Below are 24,423 nucleotides of genomic sequence, written 5' to 3'. Positions count from 1 at the left end.
TGGCAACAGCCAATCCCAAGGAAGAGAGTCCGGTTTTTCCCTACAGGTGCTCCAGAAGGACAAAAACATCTGGATTCTAAATTGAAACGAACGCAGCATTTCAGGGACTGGATGAAGAGCTTACATTTTTTTACAGGTAGATTTTAATATTTAAATACTTTCGGAAAATATTTAATAAAATGAAATTTTGTTATAATTACCCAAGTAGATGTAACCTCACTTTTAAATTGTTTAAATTGTTTCTGAGCTACATATATTTATATTTCAATCTGGTGATTTGCCCATGTATAAGGTGTTCATTCCACAAAACCTTAATCCTGAACAGTGATTTGTGGGACCTAGGAGTATGGAAGAGAAGTCAATAAGTTGTTTGCCTTACATGACAACAGTTTTTTTAAAAAGAAAAAAAAGAAAAGAAAAAAGAAAAAAAATCAATCAATGCCCATCAAAAACCTCTTAACTGAAGGGATGTGGGTGAAAAATTTGAAAAATTATTTTCTGGAGTTATTTTACTGTAAAACTATTGGCAGACAGTATTTCAATATAAAACCTTAATTTCTAAGTTTATATCATGCTATTTAATGTGGAGCAAATATATAGGGTACAAAATAATATTTTAATTAATAACGTATTCTTGACTTTAATTTTCTTTTAAAGTTTGCAAACAAGGCATTAAATTCTAAAAGGAAGTAGCCATAATTGTAAAAGGTATCTGCTATAAAATAAGCTAAAAGCAAATATTTCATTGAGCCTCTGGAAAAAAAAAAAAATAGACTACATTTCCTGGTAACAATAAACTTGAATTGCATCAACATTAGAAATAATAATATAAAGTGAGAAGTTAATAGACTTTCATATTAAAAGCACACATGTTAGTGTCCTTTTCAGGAAAGATAATTTAAACTACACTTGGTTTCAGGTGTAATTAAATCCAGAGCGTTTTCATTATCAAAGTCCGTGCTCAAATGGAATTTGTTCTTTTTTTTTAAGTTTGGTTTTATTGCCAATTCATAGACTATTGAAATTATCTATGTTTTGTTGTCTTTTTTTTTAGAGACAGGGTCTCCCTCTATTGCCCAGACTGGAGTGCAGTGGTACAATTATAGCTCACTGTAGCCTCCAACTCCTGGATTCAAGTGATCCTCCCACTTTGGCCTTCCAAAGCACTGGGATTATAGGTATGAGCTACTGTGTTGGAACCTCAGACTCTTCATTTAAGATAGACTTTCATATTGTGTTGAAGTTCACATGTAAGAATCTTAAGATTAGTTTTATTTTTGATTACAAAAGTATCCATACTTCTAAAAAACAGAAATCCTTTAATAATCAATTTCAAAATTAATTTTGAATAACTAGTTTTCACAATCAAATAATTTTTGAAATAGTGCCTTAGTTCCTTTCCTTCTCAAAACTTACTTTGTCAAATATTGACAGCAAAAAAGAAAAACACTAAGTTTTTCTGAAGATATATTAATTCATAGTGATAGATCTCTTATATTGCCATGCAATTTTTTACTTTGGAAGAAAAGACAACTTTATCAACTAGTCATAATTTCACTAGAATATTACTAATCAAAAACAAAAGGCAGCAATTATCTAAAACATTTGTAGATTATAAGTAAATTTAACTTGGCACTATTGTTTATCAACCATGTAGTATTTAGCAGAAGTCCATTTAAACTGCATTATTCCTAGAAATGGTAACTTCAGATTGAGTATGTTAGTTTGCCTATGACCCTTTAACCTGAGTAGACTTTTGTTTCTTTTGAACCTGTTAACTTCATTTCATTTAAATTTTTATAAAAAATTGTAGGTGTGGTTGATTTATAGCATATTGGCTCAACAATGCATACTTCCTTTAGAGAGTACATAATAAATATTTGTTGAGAGAATGAAAGAATAAGAGATAAGTGTTTGTTCTTTGTTATCTCACAAGACTAATAATTCCTTTGAAAATATTGAGTAATGAAATCATTTTAGTTTAATAGCATTTTTCAACAACTGCTTTATTCTTCATATGGCAGTGATATAATTTTTATCCCAGAATATCATTGTTGTGTTCAAAATAGCTGCATAGCCTGTATTTCTTTGTTTTATTTTCTTGAGGCATGGTGAGTATTGAGTAAAACTACTTTACTATGTAGCTCATAGTACCACATATTGTATTCTTAGACCTCTCATTATCTTGTTCCACTTAAAGTGTGTCTCAAGCCTTCAGATTCTAACTCTCTTTGTGCTCCCTCCCAGCTGGTGTCAGTGACCACCACTTCACAGAAGAGTGAGAATTTATCACTTTTCCACAGTTTCCATCCCATTGCCCATCCTCACATGCATGACTCTTGTATAATCTTAGTATTTCTATACTGAGATATGATATAACAAGATTCTAACCATATGATATAATGAGATAACTAACATCTAGCCAGGCACTGGACTAAGTGCTTTACAAACATAATCTCATCTAATTTTCTTTCTCTCTCTCTCTCTCTCTCTTTCTTTCTTTTTCTTTTTTTTTTTTTTTTTTTACGGAGTCTCGCTCTGTGGCCAGGCTGGAGTGCAGTGGCGTGATCTCGGCTCACTGCAAGCTCCGGCCCCTGGGTTCAAACCATTCTCCTGCCTCAGCCCCCCGAGTAGCTGGGACTACAGGCACCCGCCACCATGCCCATATACTTTTAGTAGAGACTGGGTTTCACCCTGTTGGCCAGAAAGGTCTCGATTACCTCGTTACCCTCCCGCCTCGGCCTCCCAAAGTGCTGGGATTACAGGCGCCAGCCACCAAGCCCGGCAATCTCATCTGATTTTCACAACGTTCCTTTGAGGCGTGTACAATTGTAATCTGCATTTACAGATGATTACACTGGGGCTTGGGAAAGTTACTGAGAGGGTGGTTTATATCTATGGATTTAAATCTCATCTCTGCCATTTATTAACTGAGCGATCTTTAGCAAGTAATTTTGCATTCCTGATTCTTTCTCTCCTCGTTGGTGATATTGGGGATAATAGCATTTGCAAAATATCGATGATAAAGGGAATCAATTTAAATGAAACATTGTAGAATATGAGATACTGTTCAGAGTTTGATTACATAGTTTCTACAGACTTAAATTCCATCTTTGATTCTTTGGTTATCCCAGTGCTGGTGATTCTACTTCCTACTACATCTCTCATATTGTGATACTGTTTCCATTTCCACAGCCATTTTGCAGTTTAGACCACATTTTTCTGTTGTGAATTAGTGCATTAACTTTATAAATGATACCCCTATCTTAAGTGTCTTTTCTAATTTGGCTTCCACATTGAGCCCAGAATTATGGCTCCCTATTACCTTCAGGAAAAAAAAAAAAAAATCTTCAGTAAAGCATACAAGATTTGTCACAATCTCTACTGAGTCTACTTCTTTAGCTTTGTCTCTCATCTCTTGCCACTCTGATCCATGCCTCCTTACACCTCATTGTAAAGTTTGTGAACATAGTGTCCCCCCGTCTTGAATATTTCCTGTTTCTCTCCCTTTTTTGTCTAAGACCTTAATCCTCCTTCAAGAGTCATCTCAAAATCATCTTCTCTATGAAACTTTCCTATTTCCTTATTTCCTGTTTCCACCTCAACACATAATTCAGGGTCAGCCGCAGGTTTTAATATTTGACTCTTTGACCTTCTCTTGTTCATTTGTGTGTTCCCATCTGTTGGAATTTAGAACATAAAAACAATAACAAGAAGTAATTAGAGTTTATTAAACTAGTAAAAAATAACACTTATAAATAGATTAATTATTGTAAGTTGTCCATTCCTATAGCATCTCTGCTGTTGAACTTTCAACGTCAATTAACTAGTCAGGAACTGAACAAAATAAATGCCACACCTGGACCTTATTTAATTAGGTTAGAAACAAATTCTTTGTTTATAGCAAAAGAAAATATAGACCTTTCACACTACAAATATTTAAATAAGAACTACACTTAAGTTATTGTGTATCTTTGTGTTGGCACATCATTATTCTCATTGACGTTGTTTCCAGTATGTGGAGCTTATGGCTGAAAAAGCCAACACATGACCATCTCATTTTACCATTCTTTGTAAACATAGTCATAGGCTTCTTTGAATCGTTGCTTGGATGCACAGTTTGTTGTGTTTTAACTTGGTAAACCTTGAACCACAGTTTTGAAATTACCATAAACATCTTCCTTACCACGTTGCCTACCTTTGAGCTTACTAAGTTCTCACCCCTTTTGACTTCTATAAAAGTCGGCTTTAAAAATTCCAAATTCTTAATTGTATCATTTCACTCTCTACCATCAAACCTCTGCCCATTTCCATCTATAGACAATGTATCTTCTCTTCATTCACACCCATGAAATTGGTTCTCTATAAATGACTTTCAAGTCTGTACAGCTATGCTACGCATTTATCTGTACTCCATTCACAGTGCTTATGAGACATAACTGGCAGATATCCTTTACCACTTCAAATTCTATCATGAAATATTGAATTTTATGAATTTTTCTTCTAAACCATTTTCCCCAATTTTTAAATTTTAAATTTCTAGTGATTACCATTATTCTTTTATTTTCCCATCCTAATGAACAGGAATCTTCCTGATTGTCTTTGATTCTTTTCCACAGTAAAGCATATTAAAGTTTAATCCAAGCTCTCTTTTTTTCCTAATTATCTTTTGTAATTGGCCTTTTCTGACAGGTGGGCATTTTGTTTGGCCCTCACCACCCTATCTATTTTCTTTTCTTTATCCTGGGTACATGGTTGCCTTCAACTGAAGTTGAGTATTGCTGTGGGACCAAGTCTGTGCTGATGGAATATAAACAGAAGAGAAGTGTACAACTTCAACCTCATTTGCTTAAAAGATGCCTGCCTGAGTTTACTTATCCCCTTTCCTTTCTGTGAGCTATAAAAGATGGCACCTGGGGCCAATTTGGAAGCCACATGTTGAATAGGCCAGAGTTAGCTCCAAGTTTCTAAAATGATTTCCTAGAAGCGAACCCATCACCTACTTTGAACTAAGAGATAAATAAAAGTTTATTTCTGTATTTGGGTCCTTTGATAAAGCGTTGCAGCTTGACCCTGCCTAACATGCTAACTATTACCACATCAACACTCAAGTCCATGCCTTCAACATTTCACATCAGAGTTACTACAGAGCTTTCTGGTTCATTAGTCTCCATTCTATTTCTTGTTCACAGACAGGGGCCAAGACCTTGTGCCTATCTTCTTGTTCAGGCTGTGAGGGAGCTTTCCACATGTGACAGTCAATAGAATTGGAACCAAAAATGTAGATTTATAGCATCTTTGAAATAAACTGAAATAAAAATCAGGCAGTCTTTCCAACTGAGTGTACCATCAAAACATGCCAGGCATTAGAGGAATGAAGGAATAAGACAATAGGATGCAAAGTAGAAAAACCAAATGACAGCAAGACAATTCAAAGCACAGGTAGAAGATATAACCTGTAGTGTCTCCTTAAACAGAGAAGAAGAACACCGGGAGATTTTAGGAGGAAGATGGTTTATAATAAAGTAGGGAGGTACTACTAGACTAATGTAGACATCTCTTATTTTTCCACTTTTCAAAGCATCCTTCAGTTCGACAAATTGGTTTCTGCCTAATTAGGGACAGACAAATAGCTTTAAAATAATCTTATTAAATCTGCTTCTATTATGTCAATCATGCACTATATATATTAAAACATTGTAAACTACAGTATGTTTAAAAGTATAATGCTAGTTAGAATTAAAACAATGAGAAGAGAAAAGAGAAAATCTGGGAACATAGTCAAGATTAGATTTGAAACTTTCATCTCTACTAAACAGCACCAAAAACCAGTGGAGTAAGTATTGATTTTTCCATGAAAGTTTTAGGAAAATTGGCTATCTGGAAAATAAGTTTTAATGAAAGCTACTTTATATATAAGTTTTTTTAATATATATACTGCATACTAAATTAAATTATAGATTAAGTAATTTAATTCATGTATCCATTCATGTGTTCAACAAATATATATCAAGAACCTACTGTGTGCTAAATCTGGAGGCTATATTGGTATATAAGACATACTCTCGCCACTTAAATATCCCTGACTCTCTGTGGGGAAGAAGACAGGTCAATGAGAAATTTGAAAGGCAACAAATTGGCTTAAGATAAAGATCCCCTGGCCGGGCGCGGTGGCTCAAGCCTGTAATCCCAGCACTTTGGGAGGCCGAGACGGGCGGATCACGAGGTCAGGAGATCAAGACCGTCCTGGCTAACACGGTGAAACCCCGTCTCTACTAAAAAAAAAATACAAAAAACTAGCCGGGCGAGGTGGCGGGCGCCTGTAGTCCCAGCTACTCGGGAGGCTGAGGCGGGAGAATGGCGTAAACCCGGGAGGCGGAGCTTGCAGTGAGCTGAGATCCGGCCACTGCACTCCAGCCTGGGCGACAGAGCGAGACTCTCTCTCAAAAAAAAAAAAAAAAAAAAAAAAGATAAAGATCCCCAAACCAACACCTCAGTGAGAAGCTAATATTTTTCTGAGAAGGGGCATGCAGAAGTGAGGAAAACTTGCCAGCCAGGGGAACAAGGTATATTAAGACTGGAAAATTTCCTGGCCATCTAATGGTTAGGATTAAAATAAACATTTAAAAATACAATAAAACTGAAAACAAAATATCTTATGCTTTCTGAAACTGCAAGAAGTTCAGTAAGGCTGCTTGACTTGTTATACAACTGTCTTCTTAGTCTTGATTGCCTAGAAAAAGCATTGCAGATATATATTTATTATTTTAAGTACAGATACTCTCTAGTAAAAAAAAATGCAGACAATGTACAGTTTCAAGATACCTTCAATATGTCCTTTCATTTAGAGATGGGAGTATGTTATACTGATAACTGATTTGAGAAGAAAAATGTGCAAATATAGAACATAAGTAGGGCGAAATATTTAAAGTTATTGTGTAGAATGTTTATAAAAAAGTTATGGTTGTCTTTTCAGAATCATCAATATCTTGGAAGAAAAAGAATGTTAAGAAATAACAAAACAATAATTCTTAAGTACTTTCTTAATCTCATTAATGGAGCTTTCATGGTAAGGCTCTTCATAATTACATAGTAAAGAAAATGTAATCTATTGTATAGGCAATTACAAAAAAAATAAGCATTGACTTTCTTTTTTTAGGTTCTTGGACTTTTATTCATGGGATTTGGTGCATGGCTTTTATTAGATAGAAATAATTTTTTAACAGCTTTTGGTATGTATTCTTGTTTATCTCTTAGTGAAACAGACATTCCATTTTAAACAGTTGTATACACAATTTATTCAGCAGGTGGCAGTATTTCTCTGGAATTTATCAAGTGTCGTCTAGCATTCCCTCTGAAAGTCTTCATCAGTTGCAGAGATTTGTTAAAGGATACAAAATCACCGCTAGATAGAAGAAAAAAGTTCTAGTGTTCTATACTACTGTAGGATGACTGTAGTTAACAATAATGTATTACACAGTCACAAATAGCTAGAAGAATATTGATTATTCCCAACACACAAAAATGATACGTATTTGAGATGAATGGATATGCTAATTACTCTGATCTGATCACTATAAAAATTGTGAGAATTCAATGCATAGGTAGAAGATATAACTTGTAGTGACTCCTTAAACTGAGAAGAAGAACACTGGGAGATTTTAGGAGGAAGATGGTTTCTCTTTTCTCTTCTCATTGTTTTAATTGTAACTAGCACTATACTTTTAAACCATACTGTAGTTTACAATGTTTTAATATGTATAGTGCATGATTGACATGATAGAAGCAGTTCCTCAATGGCCAATTTCAAGGTGTCAAAGTGAATTCAGTTGGTTTGCAGATTTCCTGAAAATACCACAATTGGCTTTTATGAGCCAATACAAGCTCACTCCAGCACACCACTGCCTACACTGTTCTCCCATAACACCTCCCACATATTTAATTCATTTATCCATCCTTCTTTTTTAAAACAATTATTTGTTGAGCATTTACTGTTCTGCTGTTTGTGCCACAGCACCAAGCATTCAACAGGCAGCCTGTTGACTGGATAAATATATATAATATCTAGCACTGAGGGCTCACAGTCTAGATGGGAAAAACTAAAATATAGTTTGAAAGGGCTCATATTAGCAATAAATTCAGGGTGTATACATCTAACTCACACATATTAGGTTCTAAAGATTTTTGATGAATGAATGAACACATGAATGTTTGAATATACATTAGACATAGATGAAATCTTAGAAAAAATTTTCTTCTGTCATAAAAGACAAGGAGGATAAGGGTAAAGATATCTGAAATTTAAGAAATTCTCTTCATGTCAGAAAAGGAAGAAGGGTTGTTTCTAAAAGTAAGAGCTGGTACATGAGGTCAAAAATTGAGGGACGGAGAAAGAGAGAAAGAGAGACAGGGATAGAGAGAGAATCCTGGTGGTCTGGCAACAGCTGCTCAGAAAAACTTTTGGTTGCTGTAATTATTGTTAAATAGAAAATAAAATACCACTTCATATAAAAATACCACTTCATAATAAGTAATTTTGTTCTTTTCACAGATGAAAATAATCACTTCATAGTATCTATTTCTCAAATTTTGATTGGAATGGGGTCTTCTACTGTTCTTTTTTGTCTATTGGGTTATATAGGAATTCACAACGAAATCAGATGGCTTCTAATTGTGGTACGTATTTCACATCAATAGCTTGAATTTTTATCTCAGATTTTTAAGTATCTAAGTTACACAAATGAATAGTGATTTACATTACCATGGCACTGCCGTAGAGTATGTCCTTAGAGCAATTCAAATGAAGCACACCCTCCTCCCTCCAACAAAGTCACTTTTCCAGAAAGGACTTTCTTAGTGAGTTTTCTATGAACCGAATCTGTACCTCAGCACATTCGGACATTTACTTTTCAACACAGAGTCAATAGGACTCTCTGTCTCCTAGGGTGAACTACGATTCACCAAACTTAAGAATCCGAAGGCTAGAATTAGAATAAAGTGCATTTAAGTCAATGAGCAATGTAGCTTACCAGGGTAAAAGAAACGTGATCTATAGTCAGCACATTTTTATCTTTGTGGGCATGGCACAAAGAAAGGTAACTTACGTATGTATGTATTTTGTTATAATTTCAACTTTTATTGTATATTCAGGGTACACGTGAAAGTTTATTACATGGGTATATTGCATGATGCTGAGGTTTGGAGTTCGATTGATCCTGCCACCCAGCTACTGAGTGAGCACAGTAACCAGCAGTTACTTTTTCAACCCTTGCCCCAGTCTTTTCCTCCCCTCTTTAATAATAGTGTCTATCATTGCCATGAAAGGTAACTTACAATTGAGATCACAAATTGTTATTTTTAAAAGAGAACTATAATTACTGAAAGAGGCAGACTGTAGCATCTGGCTTGTGCACTATTTCTCTCAAGGCTTGTAATGTGAAAAGACAAATTATATTCCAGAGTACTGACCTGGACATGAGCCAATGACCATACATGTGGCAGTTATGGATCCCAATTCACATACTCAGATGAAATATAGCCTTTACATTTTTCTCTAAATCAAATTGATTTTAATTTGCAGCCAAGCGGATAGGAAGTTCAGCTGCTGACATTTTGTCCCTTACCAGGAAGAATGCAGAGACACTGAACTTTTATGGAGCACTGAACATCTGGGTGGTCACCCTGGACACTAGTTACCAGTCTACGCCACCTACCACAAACACACTCACTTTCCCAGGTCACAAGGTCCCTTCAGGTGTACCCACTCTGCTCTTTGAAAGGCATGGGTGGCAAAGGTAGGGCTGCTATTCATCCAGTATTTACCAGTACAGGCATACCAGTGAAACCCTTTTGTGAAATATTGGTAAATAACCAGTACCTCAGTTCCATTCCTTCAGTCTTCCTTCCCTGAGACCGTGAGCCTCCCTAGTGACACAGCAATTAGGAGGTACACCTAGCATAGGAATCAGTTGCTGCCTATTAATAGTAATTTCTACTATTATTTGAATATTACCCTGGCACAGGCACTTTAGATATGGACCCTGATTTCCTTCTGGGGTTCTACCACATTACCAGGGCAGTGCCAGGATTCCAAGGACTATGCTGTTGCTCTGGAAACCCACAGACATCCAGATTCCACCTCAAAATCTTTTTAGTCTAAGAAGAGACTTTACTCTCTCCTCTTATTCTCCTCCAAGGCCAACCCTTTCTTCTCAAATCTTATCTTTCTCTCTTTCCAGGATCCTTAGCATAATTTTCTTCACTGAGCTTCAGATTTGGGGTATAAAAACCAGGACAGAAATGGCTTGCAAGAAAATCTTGATTTTTTCTTCTTGTCACAAATTTCCATGTAGGCAAAGGAAATGCAGAGTCTACTACTTATACAATGTTACAATGTAGGGGGTAGAGGATAGGAAAGGAAGGGGGAAAGTAGAGGGAGAAAAACAAACATTTCCTAAGTTTCTGCCACATATAATTCAAATATTAATGGCATCTAAATGAGAAAGCCTAATAGATACCATCATAAGGATATACATGAACATAGGATCTGACAGATTAGGGCCTGGAACCAAGATACCACCATTCCTTCTAGACATTCCATGGAAGGGTACTGCTAATTTGGCCATTGTGACACTCTCTGAATTTATCAGTATTTTTCTGATGAATCTATTTTTCTCTGAACCAAGTTAATTCACACAGTCAACTTATGGGCAAATATTACATGCCTAAAAGCTATTCCATGTCTTGGACCGGGCGCGGTGGTTCACGCCTGTAATCCCAGCATTTTGGGAGGCCGAGGCGGGTGGATCACGAGGTCAAGAGATCGAGACCATCCTGGCCAACATGGTGAAACCTTGTCTCTACTAAAAATACAAAAAAGTAGCCGGGCATGGTGGCAGGAACCTGTAATCCCAGCTACTTGGGAGGCTGAAGCAGGAGAATTGCTTGAACCCGGGAAGCGGAGGTGGCAGTTAGCCGAGATTGCGCCATTGCACTCCAGCCTGGGCAAAAAGAGTGAAACTCCGTCAAAAAAAAGAAAAAAGCTATTCCATGTCTTAAAGGTGATTTTACATACTCCTACTCTAAGATGACTCACACCTGTAATCCCAACAATTTTGGGAGGCCAAGGTGGGCAGATCACCTGAGGTCAGTAGTTGGAGACCAGCCCAGCCACCATGGTGGAACCCCGTCTCTACTAAAAACACAAAAATCAGCCTGGCATGGTGGTGGGCACCAGTAATCCCAGCTACTAGGGAGGCTGAGGCACGAGAATCGCTTGAACCCAGAAGGCGAAGGTTGCGGTGAGCAGAGATTGCCTCACTGCACTCCAGCCTGGGCCACAGAGCAGACTCCATCTCAAAAAAAAAAAAAGGTTTCATACAATTTTTCCTGCTGTTCCCAATCCCTTATTAGTATAAGATTAAGTGAGCTAATTGCATGTAGAAGTTAAAAATCTAAACATCTAAATAGATGTAAAGAGCACGTTTTTGTCTCTGAATTATTTTTCTCTGAAACTAGGAAACATAACTTATGCCAAGAAGAAAATTTTGGTCTGATATTTTAAGGTATTAAATGTATAAAATATGTGTAATTAAATAATTTTTATCTCTGTGAGGGCCAAGTAAAAAGTAAATAAATAATACAGTAAGTCATTAGTACTTACATTTTGCCTAGTAAATACTCAGACCGCTTACTTTTAAAATTATTATGAATTCTAAATCTTTTTTTTTCCTTTTTTCTTTTTTTTGAGATGGAATCTCGCTCTGTCACTAGGCTGGAGTGCAGTAGCACAATCTCGGCTCACTGCAACCTCCGCCTTCCAGCTTCAAGCGATTCCCCTGCCTCAGATTCCCAAGTAGCTGGAATTACAGGTGCGAGCCACCATGCCCGCCTAATTTTTGTATTTTTAGTAGAGACAGGATTTTACTATGTGGGCCAGGCTGGTCTTGAACTCCTGACCTGAAGGAATCTGCCCGCCTCGGCCTCCCAAAGTGCCGGGATTACAGCCGTGAGCCAAGGCACCTAGCTGAATTCTAAATCTTATGTATTAATATGTGCTGTGTAAAAGTTGCTGATACCAGCAGGAAATCACTTTTGTCAGACCCAGACAAAATAGAGCCAGGAAAGTCTAAAGGAGAGGAGGCTCATGCTACGTGTCTGAAATAAATACTGTTTCTAAGGACTTTCTGAAAACTCCCAGCTGGAAACTGTCTTCAGTCATCTCCTGCTTTTATAATGTTTATGACTTGATATTCCTTAGGACTGCAGTAATTCTGATGAGATGTTCTTAGAAGAGCACTTGACCAGTCATGGCATCTCTACCAGTGAACTGGCAACAACTCTGGCTTTGAATCTTTAGAACCAATAAACTCTGTTTCTAAGCAGTTTATGTAAATCTCACCCTTTTTGCTACTAAATACTTCTCTCTGCCCTCTCCTCACAGAATGAACTGGTAGTTTACCATTTCATGCTATCTGGACTATAAATCTTTATTTCTTATTCTTGAATAACTCCACATATTTAGAGATAATTTTTTTGTGCCTTTTTTTAGGTTGACAATAGCTTTGAAGAAGACTAAAGCGGCCGTATATTTTTTAAAAAATTAACAGTGTAATAAATATAAAAAATTATTTTATTTGGTTTGGATACAAGTATTTTTAGTTTTCAGGAAATAGCCCAAATGTATATACAGAATTAAGCTTATTATTGCAGTTGTTTTTGTTATACATTCTGCATGGGTTTAAATAGTACATCAGAAATTTAGTGAGTCTTTAGTTTCAGCAAAATAATGTGAGGTGAAGATAATTAAATTCACCCTATAATAGTTTTATAACTGAATTAAGATGGCATCATTGACAACTCTATTGGACCAAGGTGCTCGTTAATTACTAACACTTCTTTCTCTCTTGCTCTTACCCAAATGTGCATTTGTTTTTTTACTTTGCCTTGCTATTTCCCTAATTTCATTCATATTTGTGAAGGCAGGAAGCTTCAGCAATACCCATATATACTTTATGGTTGCATATTTCCAATGGTGTGTGTTTTCCTATTATTTGAGCATACAAAATATATATTAGTAGCATAGTCATCATCTCTATTTTTCTTTTGTTTTAGTATGCAGTATTGATAACATGGGTCATTGGTGTTCAGGTTGTACTTTCAGCATTCATCTTCACAAAGAAAGAGGAGGTATGGAAAGTAAATCCTTATCAATACATCCTGTTATTTGAAGTTTAAAGGAAATTGGATACCTTAGAGTATTGAGACCATTGATCCTATATTAAAAGCCAAAGGTAAATTTCTTTAGGAGAAAATAATATTCAATGAAAGTACTAGAGTATAGGAAGGGGCCAGGAGTCAGATTGAAAAGGGTAGATAGGGGAACTTGCCTTTAACTCCATTTGCATATAATTAGAAAGTAGCTTTAAATATCAAACAGTATTGAGGAAGAGGAAGTGGTACTGAGATTTAGAAGTTCAAATTTTTACCTTCTCCTCCTACCAACTCTGGCTACCACTACTGACCCAATCACTGTATTGTATTTTTGCAAAGAAACAAATTTAGACTCTAACTAATTTGAAATTTAGCAATTTCACTTAAACAAGACATACTGAATAATTCCTGTATTTTCCACAGGTAGAGTGATGAGTGATTAAATTAATTAGAGCAAGATTTAGGTTTATCAAATTTAGTTCAAAACAGCAACAAAACATACCTGTTCCAACCTACAGTTACTTTTCATCCTTTAAGACATTTCAGTATTTCAGTTCAGTCAAGGTCTGTCTTGTATCATGGGAGATTAATTGCCCTATAGTAAGATGAATATGTACTTGAAGTCATACAGATATGAATATGATTAGGGATCAACAACCTGATTTACAGCTCTGAGCCTATGTCCTTATCTGTAAAATATAATTAATACCTACCTACCTTACAGAGTTGTCATTAATTGACAATGTGTCAAGTTTCAGTAGTAAAGTAGCTACTCAAGAGTTCTCTTCCCTCACCTTAATTAATCTTGAAGAATCTCTTGATTAATTTATATGGTTCCTCATTTTCTTTATATCTATCTATACTCCTCTGTAATGGCCAAAGTTCAAAAAAAATATCTTTCCTGTATGACACCATTGCCCTCCAACTTCATTCTTTACTGGACAGCTCATCATCCAGTGCCTACTGTTAATGGCCTGGCATTTAGACGTAAAATTACTTTTCTCCACATCTAAAATGTGTGTGTGTGTGTGTGTGTGTGTGTATGGGAGTTTAAAAGGTACGTTGGCTGCAGCAGTTAAGTTTTGGAAAGCTGTTTTGCTGGCAAAACACCAAATCCCAATCTATCATCCTCAAACTTTTCAACTTCATGATAGAACATAAATATGACACATAAGAGCTATCAACATGTAAATATAGTTTATCAGTCACCCATATTTGCTTCAATGTTATGCATAGACTCCTGTATCTCTCTATATATTAGAAATAAGAACTGATTAATAACTACCGTGTGCCAGAAACTGTGATAAACACTATAGCCATTGTATTATTAATCCTCATAGCAACCCCTAGAGATGCACCATAAGTCCTACTTTATAGAAGAGAAAACTGAGGATTTGAGATTAGAAATGCTTGTTAAAGTATTTCATGGCCAAATGACAGAGCCTAGACTCAAATACTCATTAGCTGACCCCAGAGCTAACAACTTTGTTTACATCAATTTGTGTTCTGCATTCAAACTGGATTAAGTTCTTAAGAGCCTCTAAATCTTTTATGTCATTTACAGTACCTAACTCAGTGTGGAAGATACACTAGGCCTTTAATAGATGCTTACCAAATTGAGTAAGCATAAAGGAATTTTATTTATACATTAGTCACATAGGTTACATATGAAAGTACTTATGTATGAAGTTGTCATTTATATGCATTCTGGATCTCCCAAATAATGCTTTAGAAACAAAATGAGGCCATAAGTTTCACCCCCCACACACTGCCAACAGCACTATATATTTTATTTATTCTAAATAAAAATGAACAGAGTATAAAATAGATTTAAATTCTCCTTTTCATTATTCTAATCTTCTTAAATGTATTAAAATACTGATATATAAGTAACTAAGATTTTAGTTTACATGCCTTTTATAATTATTGTGATATTCCCACCAGTTACTTAGTTTTTATTGTCAAAGACAGCATAATTCAGTAAAAATCATCAGACTAGTACTCAAATGATCATATTTAAAGTCTCAGCTCCTTGTAAACAAAAGTAAATAATTAAATTCTCTGAGTGTCTGTATTCCCATTCATAAAATGATAATAATATCTTTTCTTCCTACCTTTTGGTATTATTGAGGACCAAATTAGTAATTTGTTATAAAAAATTATATAAATTTGTAAATGCTTAAGTTACTACAACAATCGTTCTACCTTTGCATTACCTTGATTTTGAAATTGCAGAGTTTTGTTTATCCCCATCCAAATCTGATCATTTTTGTGTTAGTATTGTAGGAGAGAAAAAGTTATATACCTCATCCATCACAAGGTTCTTGGCCGAGATCCCTATAACAAAAGACAAACTAACAAACGAAAAGCATAACAAATTTACTTAACCAAAAAATAAAGACTCAAAGATCCAAGGAAATCTATTTTTGTGGATAGTTATGTGAAAGTGTGATTGGAGGACAAAAGCATATCATCTAATGGTAATAAACTGGGAGAAATTTAGCAAGGCCTGTCTGTTCAGATGCTTCTTGGCTTCTGCGTATAGGACAGGACCACTCTGGAATGAGGATCTTATGCTATACCTTCAGGGAAAATGGGTCAGATAATTCTTTTTTTTTTTTTTTTTTTTTTTGAGATGGAGTCTCACTCTGTCGCCCAGGCTGGAGTGCAGTGGTGCATCTCAGCTCACTGCAACCTCTGCCTCCCGAGTTCAAGCGATTCTTCTGCCTCAGCCTCCCGAGTAGCTGGGACTACAGGCATGCACCACCACGCCCAACTAGTTTTTGTATTGTTGGTAGAGACGGGGTTTCACCATGTTTGCAAGGATTGTCTCGATCTCTTGACCTCATGATACGCCCGCCTCAGCCTCCCAAAGTGCTGGGATTACAGGTGTGAGCCACCACACCCGGCCAGTGAGAATTCTTTTATGACCTGCCTCATGGAAGAAAGGCAGGAGAAGGTCAGAAAATGACCTTCCTGCTTCTGCAGTTTTCTCAATTTCCTTGAGCTTAAAATACTCAGCATACAAAGGTGCTATATTTTGGAGTGTTGTATTCTGAGGCCTGATAGTATTACAAAAGGATAATATTTAAAATTTTAAAATCATAATTTTTGTGGAAATATGCAGTAGATTTCAGAAGTCAATTATTTTATTTGACATCTTAATTAATGAGGGAACCAGTACGATATAAAAATTAATTCAAAGGAGAATCCAAAGAGGACATTTACATAGGCCATCACTTAATAGATGCAAAACAGGTTTGGAGAGAGAAGGAATGAAATATACCTTCACCGAGAAAAATGTACATTTGTCTGACCAAGTATAATTTGCATAACCATAGTTTTCAACAACTTCTAAAGTTGTAAAACAAATTATAAATCATGAAAAGTACAGTACAGACCTTCACAGAATCAAGGAATGTTGAAGTTTGCCAGAAAAAGCCTAGTGTCCATTCAAAAGACACTCAACAAACTTTTTTGGCTTATTTAAAAGACTTTTACAGTGTTTTTCCTGAGAGTTTGAGAAGAAATTTCCCTTAGATATGCATGAGAATAGCACATTACTTCTTCCTTAATTGTAAAATGAGCCTAATATAGTCTTCCTATAGATTACAAATTGAAAAGCCATATGCTTTGATACCCACTGAAATTGTTAAAAAGTTATTTTAAAAAGAAATAAACAGAAAACAGAAAAGTAATATTGAATAATCTCTTCATGATGGTACTCTTGAGGAACCATCAATTTCTATGAAATTTTTATGGATACATTTCTATGAAATTTTCATTTTTAATACAATTTTCTACAGGTTCAGCAACTATGGCATGATGAAATTGATTCTGTCATTTCTGAGTATGGATCTAAAGATAAGCCTGAAGATATAACCAAGTGGACTATTCTGAACGCTTTACAGAAAACAGTAAGATGAAATTAACTAAAAAATTAGATGTCAGTGTTGATCACTGTGGGACAGAAGAGAGAATAGGTCAGTGCAGGGGGTGGGGCAGAGGAATAAGAGTTTGTTGTATTTCTTTCAAACAAACTGGGCAAAAAGGGCAATTCTCCCCACTTACAAATCTTGAGTTATATCCGCCTTTTGTAACTCCTGTGTTAATTGATGTGCATTTTAACTTGGTTTCACCTGGAAAAGTGTTGCTGGTCTTTTGCCAACTGGGGTAGTCTATCCTGCTGCACCTGATGGGAGATAAGTCTAAGCAGTAGCCTCTGCTGGCAGCATGGTGGTTACCCTTTGAGTCTGAATACCAGGATTGCCGTGCAGTAGCTTTGTGGTTCTGGACAAGTAACCCTCTTAAACTCATAGTTGCACATTCGTAAAATGAGCATACTAACCCCTACCTCTGGTTGGCAGGAATAAATGAAGTAATATATAGAATATATATAGAAAGGCCTGGATCCAGGGCATAAATGCAACTAATACTTTTTAGCTAATTTTTTAAGATTATTATTTCACAGTGCAGGTTTTTTCCGGATAGGTGCAGTGGAAGGGTAAGAGAAGGGTATTGTTGGCCAAATGGTTTACAGAAATAGATCAGCACCTGGAATATAGTAAGTGCCCAATTAAAAAAATAGCAAACATTTACATAGTCCCAGACTTGTCTGTAAGTGCTTTGCATATATTAGCTAATTCAATCCTCCCAACCCTATAACATAGGAACTGTTATCCTCATTTTATAGATGAAAAACTGAGAAATTTAGTAATTTAATGAGGATTGCACATCTAATAAGTGGCAGAGCCAAGATTCAAACCCACACAATCTGACACTAGATTCTGTACTCTTTACTGATATATTATATGCCTCACATAAAAAATAGTTACTTTTAGTACATATGATAATGGAAATAAATTTTTAAGATAATCGAAATGCAATTACAAATACTTTTACTCATCGTCGTCTTCTCTTATGTATATGATCCGTACATGTGTTGTATTTTCAGACTGCATTACAACCTACAGTAGAGGAGTGAACCTTTCTATGGTCAGAAAATGATGAGGAAACAATTCTGTATATCATATCACTACTATTAGTGAAATTCCAGCTGTCAGTTCCTAGCCATTACTATAACTGAGATAATATACGTAGATTTGTTTGTTTAAGCTAACTTTCAGTAACCTAACTCTCAATCACTATTTTAGTTATCAGCATTTCCTGGAATTGTGCAAAGATTGTTGGTATATATTGCAAACATAGGCAGTACTAATGTTATCATTTTCCATAAAAGTTTAGAAAGCAATTACTTCACCTTTCTCTTATTTCCTAAGTGACAAATATGTAAACTGATTCTTTCATATCCTCCTAACTCTGCTTGATAGGATTCCAGAATCAGCACTGCAAATGAGACATTTCTTAAAAGTTGGATCATTTTATGACTGTTTTTACTATCCTCTTTTGGTTCTTTATGGTAATTTTCACACAATACAAAATTGAAAGTTAACATCTCACATTAATCCTAGAAAAGCAGATATTACCCTGAATCTCCTTTTAGGTATACCAAACATGTATGACTGCATATGCTTTAAATACAAAGAGAACTGCTATAGTTAGGAGCAAGATATGGCTCAGGTGATTGTTTTATATTATGGCCCTAAGCATCATTTATATGTAAGCATATCAAGTATATCTTCTATCCTGGATAAAATTCAGATGTAATAATTCTATCCAATCACAAGTCACTAATGTGAGCAGAAATCTTTTGCTATGGTTAACAACAATAATAGCGGAAACAAAGTAATGAATTAAATAAACACAAATATACTTATTTATTTAATTCATTACATATTCATGGGGAAAAATTAATGAGTTATCTTCACAAAAACCACTTCAATATTAATCTCATATAATTAACTGCATTTTGAACATTTTATGGTAAAATTCATACAAGCTTTTTCCTAGTTACAGTGTTGTGGCCAACATAATTACACAGACTGGATAAAGAATAAGAACAAAGAAAATTCAGGACAGGTGCCATGTTCTTGCACAAAGTCTACTTTAAGAAAATGGTTTTGTGATGAGCCATTGAATGCAACTTACCTCGAGGTAAAGATAAATCTAGTCTTCTCCAAGTATGTATAGTATTTTGTTTGTTTATTTTGCAAGTCAATTTAGAATTCTGAGCAAATTTTGATATAAAAGTAATGTTGTTGATGGTGGCTACATTCCTAATCTACTTCCCTAAGTTGAACACGTAGTTAGGTAAATTGTAGTGTTATTTCCAGTGTATAATACATAAAGTAAATAAACTTCCTGGAAGTATATGATTTATGTATTCTTGGAACTTGGGATATCATCAGTCTTTCTCCCCAGCCTTCCTTGAGAAGTCCTGCAGAAAGAGGAGGCACTTTTGTCAAAGCCTTGGTGCATAAGATTGGAAAGGGAGCTATAACACCAGGAGTGAAAGGATAGGCAAAATCTGAAGGGAGTGGACCCCAGCAATGACGGGTTGAAGTAAGTGTGGCAGAAGCAAGAGTAAAGGGTTCTCTGGAGCAACTGTGATTTACAGGTGTGGGACATTGATAACTAGATGTTTCTATCCCAAGAACTGCTAATACTTTGTAAAGTTTACATATTAAGCTTATTCTAATCTTAAGATATATTGTTTCAATTGCATAATTAATTCATAAATAAATGGAATATTACATTTTTTTAAAAAAGCATCTACTCTTTGGGAAATAACCATTTTAGGTGGTGGTATATATAGTAGTTGCCCCTATCTGCAGTTTCACATTCTGAGAGTTCAACCATTGAAAATATTAAGTGGGAAATTCCAGAAATAAACAATCATAAGTTTTAAATTGCACACTGTTCTAGGTAGTATGATGAAATCTTGTGTCTTCCTGCCCTGTCTCTCCTGGGACATGAGTCATCCCTTTGTCCAGTGTATTCACACTGCGGATGCTACCCACCCTTAGTCACTTAGTAGTCATCTTCATTATCAGAACGACAGTTGAGGTATCACAGTGCCTGTGTTCAAGAACCCTTAATTTACTTAATGATGACCCCAAAGTGTAAGAATAGTAATGCTGGCATATTGTTATAATTGTTCTATTTTATTATTAGTTATTGTTGTTAATCTCTTGTGCTTAATTTATAAATTAAACTCTATTATATGTATGTTTCTATAGGAAAAAAACATAATATATTTAGGGTTTGATACTGTCTGTGGTTTCAGGCCTCCACTGGGGGAATTTCTAGTGGGTAAGTGGGGAAATTACTCTATCCTGATGAATTACAGTTGTCTGCAGAAGAGAAAATCTCTTTCCAAAATGTAAAAAAAATTCTGATTTTAATTACATGATAACATCTTAGCACCTTTAAAATTAGCAAAGGAGATGTCCTGCTGCCATACAAAGCTTTCTGGACTTAAAAGTCCAGTCTCCAGTTAGATATTGACTTGCTATTTAGACTTTGGCAAATTACTAATCTCTGTTTACCTTTTGTTTTTTGTAAAGATTTACATATAAGATCATTTCCATTTCCATGTCAATGTGAATAACTTCTTTTCCTTAGGGTTGTGAAAATAAAATCAGTACATGGTATAATGTTAATGCGTTAACCTTAATTGGAATTAACTTTGGACTTTTAACTTCAGAGGTAAGCTTTTGTTCTTATGTTAAAAAATGAAAAATATTAAGTATAAACTATACAGAATAAACTGCAGAGCAATCAGGTGGAGACCTAATCAGATCAGTTCATATAATAGAGCCAGGACTTTGAGGCTTTTTACATCCAAGAGTTGTATAGGTGATCCCTTAATCAGCCAGGTGGGGGGAGCCTATTAGTAAGTGGTCATCCTGGAGGTAGTGATTTTATTACTTTGAGATATCTAGTACCTATTTATATTTTTATCTTTCTTTATATACACACACACACACACACACACACACATATAGATATATAGATGTATAGATATCTTTACATGTATATATATGTTCATATATTGGCAATAAGAGCATCATGTTGGGCAGTCTGCAAGTTGGCAGACTTCTGAAATCTAGGCAGATGTTTGACTTTAGTAAGATCCACTATTCACTCACATATTCATTAATTCAATGTATTTGGAGGGAGGGGGGCATTTACTGTGTGTCACGTACTATAGTAGATGTCGAACATACAGTGAGATACAAAATAGACAAATTCCATGACCTAAAGGAGTCAACTGCAGAATTAGGTTTCAGAAACAAGACACTATTCTCCAGTCTCAGTGAAGACTATTGAGAATAAGTGCAGCCGGCGGGGCGCGGTGGCTCACGCCTGTAATCCCAGCACTTTGGGAGGCCGAGGTGGGCAGATCACGAGGTCAGGAGATCCAGACCATCCTGGCTAACACGGTGAAACCCCGTCTCTACTAAAAATACAAAAACTTAGCCAGGCATGGTGGTGGGTGTCTGTAGCCCCAGCTACTTAGGAGGCTGAGGCAGGAGAATGGTGTGAACCCGGGAGGCGGAGCTTGCAGTGAGCCGAAATCCAGCCACTGCACTCCAGCCTGGGAGACAGCAAGACTCTGTCTCAATTTAAAAAAAAAAAAAAAAAAAAAAAAGAATAAGTGCAGCCTATGGATTCAAAGAAACTGTGAGAGCAAATATAGTGTTATAATGGGGACTATGGCACTAAAACAAATACATAATGCATTTTTTGAAAGATAGGATAAGGATTTTGCATTTGACTTTGCATTGATCTATGAAGCCCCCCATCTAAGTTTTCATCTCTTCAATTGGTAACAATTTTAGTCTCAGAATGGTAGTAAACCAAGACATTCTTTATACACATTAATATCATTGTTTTTAAATGTTTATTCTCTATCGCGTTCATGCTGGAATATTTTAAGACAAAAATGGAGAGGATAATATCCCGACTGCATTTTATCTTCTACCCTTTACAAACCACCTTTCATTGTCTATAACAAAAAGAAGCAGTTTTGTAGATTTAATGACATAGTTAGAAAGGTATCCAACAACAACAACAAGAAAACCATCAGCAGTTTGTCAAGGCATCTAGCTCAGTGATAGCTAATGTAATTAAAACCTAAAGGTTTTTCCTTATTCTCCTGTATACATGAACTTGCTAACAGGTGGGTTATTCTTGAAGACTCATTTTGCAGACTTCCTATTCACAACTGTATGTACCTTATTCTGAAATTTTCTCACCGGTTTTGATCCCTTTTCCCTTTACAATATGCATTTTGCTGACTATATAGTGTTAACTTTATAAATTACTCTTATCATTGATTAAATTTTGATCTCTTCTTGTTCCCTTTTCTTCCAGGTTTTCCAAGTCTCATTAACAGTTTGTTTCTTCAGACACATCAAGAATATAATCCATGCAGAAACATGACCTTTGGATTTCAATTTGTTCAGAAGAAACAACCAGTTAATTCTTAAAATAATCACATTATATTATTTTATTCCAAAAGTGTTTTGAATTTTATTAAATAACAGATCTATTCAAATTATTGATTATATAATACCGAATTACTGATTATAATAAAACATTCATGAAATTATTTAATTTTGTTTTTCAAAATATTAAATTCTACAGTTCAGAAGTTCACTGGAATTTAAAGGGTATAATCGTACATACCAAATTCAAAAGTATCGCCTTATGTTTTGAGTTTCTTTTGTGGAGAAAATACCTATATGATGTTCAGAAAATACTAATTAAGTAATCAATCATATCATGTACCTTTTATTTGCAGATCTTAAGAAAATAATACTGATTTTATAGGACATTTCAAAGAAAAATCTTTTATGACACTAACGTCTGTACTAAATCTTCATGACACTGACATCTGTACTAAATCATTTATCTGTCTTTCCTGATAATGTTTGCAAGTGGATAATAAACCTAAAATTAGAGGCTTGGTTATACTTTTATGGCAATAACACAATATTAAAATAACAGTGCAGTTTTAACTGTAGTAAAAATAATCCATTCTAAATACTGAAATCCCATACTCTTTACTAGCTCATTTATCTTCTCTTTTTCCTGAAATTTTATTCAATGCATGTGTATACAACTCTCTGAAGGATATAAAAATAATCTATCTGTCCTATTTTCCTAGCAATGATTCTGTGAGAAAAATAAATTCTTTGAAAAGTAAAAAGTGCTATACGGATGTGAGATACTATTATTGTTGTCCTTAATAGCAAAAGGCTGTCTTGACCTTGAGGACATGAAGAAAAGATAGATTAACTGAAGATCCTGCATTGCTCCAACTCCTATAGAAAACTCACTCTCATTTACAAATTCAATCGTATCTCTTTTCATCCATCTATTTAGAACAGCAAAGGTTTCAGAGACTTGTGGAGTTTTTAATGTCGGCACAAAAGAAATACAATAACCATTTTCCTCAATCTAACCTTCTTTAGGTTCAGATATGTCAAGTAGATACACCTTCTATTCTTTGGGAAATATTCTGTTGAGGTTTAAAACTCATCGTCAAAGTTCTGTTTTCTCTAAAGTATGTCACAAGAACACACTGACAAAAATAAAAATTAAAAAAATAAAAATAAATAAAATAAATAAATAAATAAAAAAAAGAACACACTGACAGCAAAAAGCTCTCTCTTAGGAATTGAAAACCAAACTATTGTTAATCAAATAAATATTATAGGTCATTTGATTTTACATCAAAAAGTCTCTATATAGTAGATTGCCTATTTATAGTTAATAGAGTTAATTCAAAAATTGTATGTACCACTGACTGAATCAATCACCTTTATGATTCTAGGGAATATTGTTTTGAAGGAAGCTGTTTTATACCTTGAATATAATAACTACTTATTTGGCAAAATAAAATAGACTAGGTCGGAATCATGCTTCTGTTCTTAATCTTGTTTTTTTAAAATCTGAGATAGAACATTTGGAAAGCCCTAAAAATTAATCTGGATCAGAAGTGAAACAGTGAATTAGAACCTAAGATAACACCTAATTCTGACTTTCCCTTCAAATGGTTATATCACTTACACAAACACATGTAACTTGCTTCAGGCTCTCCCTTTTAATTATGCTTCAAAAATCAGGATTATTTTGAGATGGTATTATATAAGTAGAATATTTTAAAATTCTTCTAGATAAGGATGTATGCATTCAGTCAACAAGCATTTATGGAGAACATACAATATATTCACCAGTGACATTGCTAATTATTGGGATATGAAAATGAAAAGATATACAGGGCTGACTTTAGGGGCATGC

At 35.0% G+C, this 24,423-nt stretch overlaps 1 protein-coding gene across 1 annotated transcript; it reads left to right on the top strand.

The window, feature by feature from the left end:
* The first annotated feature begins 63 nt into the window (after positions 1–63).
* TSPAN19 (tetraspanin 19) lies at positions 64–23,797 on the top strand. The gene is made up of 9 exons (XM_028829761.2): positions 64–136; positions 6,977–7,069; positions 7,160–7,232; positions 8,552–8,676; positions 13,114–13,188; positions 17,019–17,129; positions 19,123–19,266; positions 20,737–20,820; positions 22,492–23,797. Exons 2-9 carry the CDS (start codon positions 7,004–7,006, stop codon positions 22,558–22,560), a joined length of 747 nt encoding a protein of 248 aa, XP_028685594.1. The 5' UTR covers positions 64–136; positions 6,977–7,003; the 3' UTR covers positions 22,561–23,797.
* Positions 23,798–24,423: the final 626 nt, after the last annotated feature.

This window comes from Macaca mulatta, chromosome 11, assembly GCF_049350105.2.
Source record: "Macaca mulatta isolate MMU2019108-1 chromosome 11, T2T-MMU8v2.0, whole genome shotgun sequence".
NCBI lineage: Eukaryota > Metazoa > Chordata > Mammalia > Primates > Cercopithecidae > Macaca > Macaca mulatta.
This window is presented reverse-complemented; position numbering and strand designations above follow the sequence as displayed.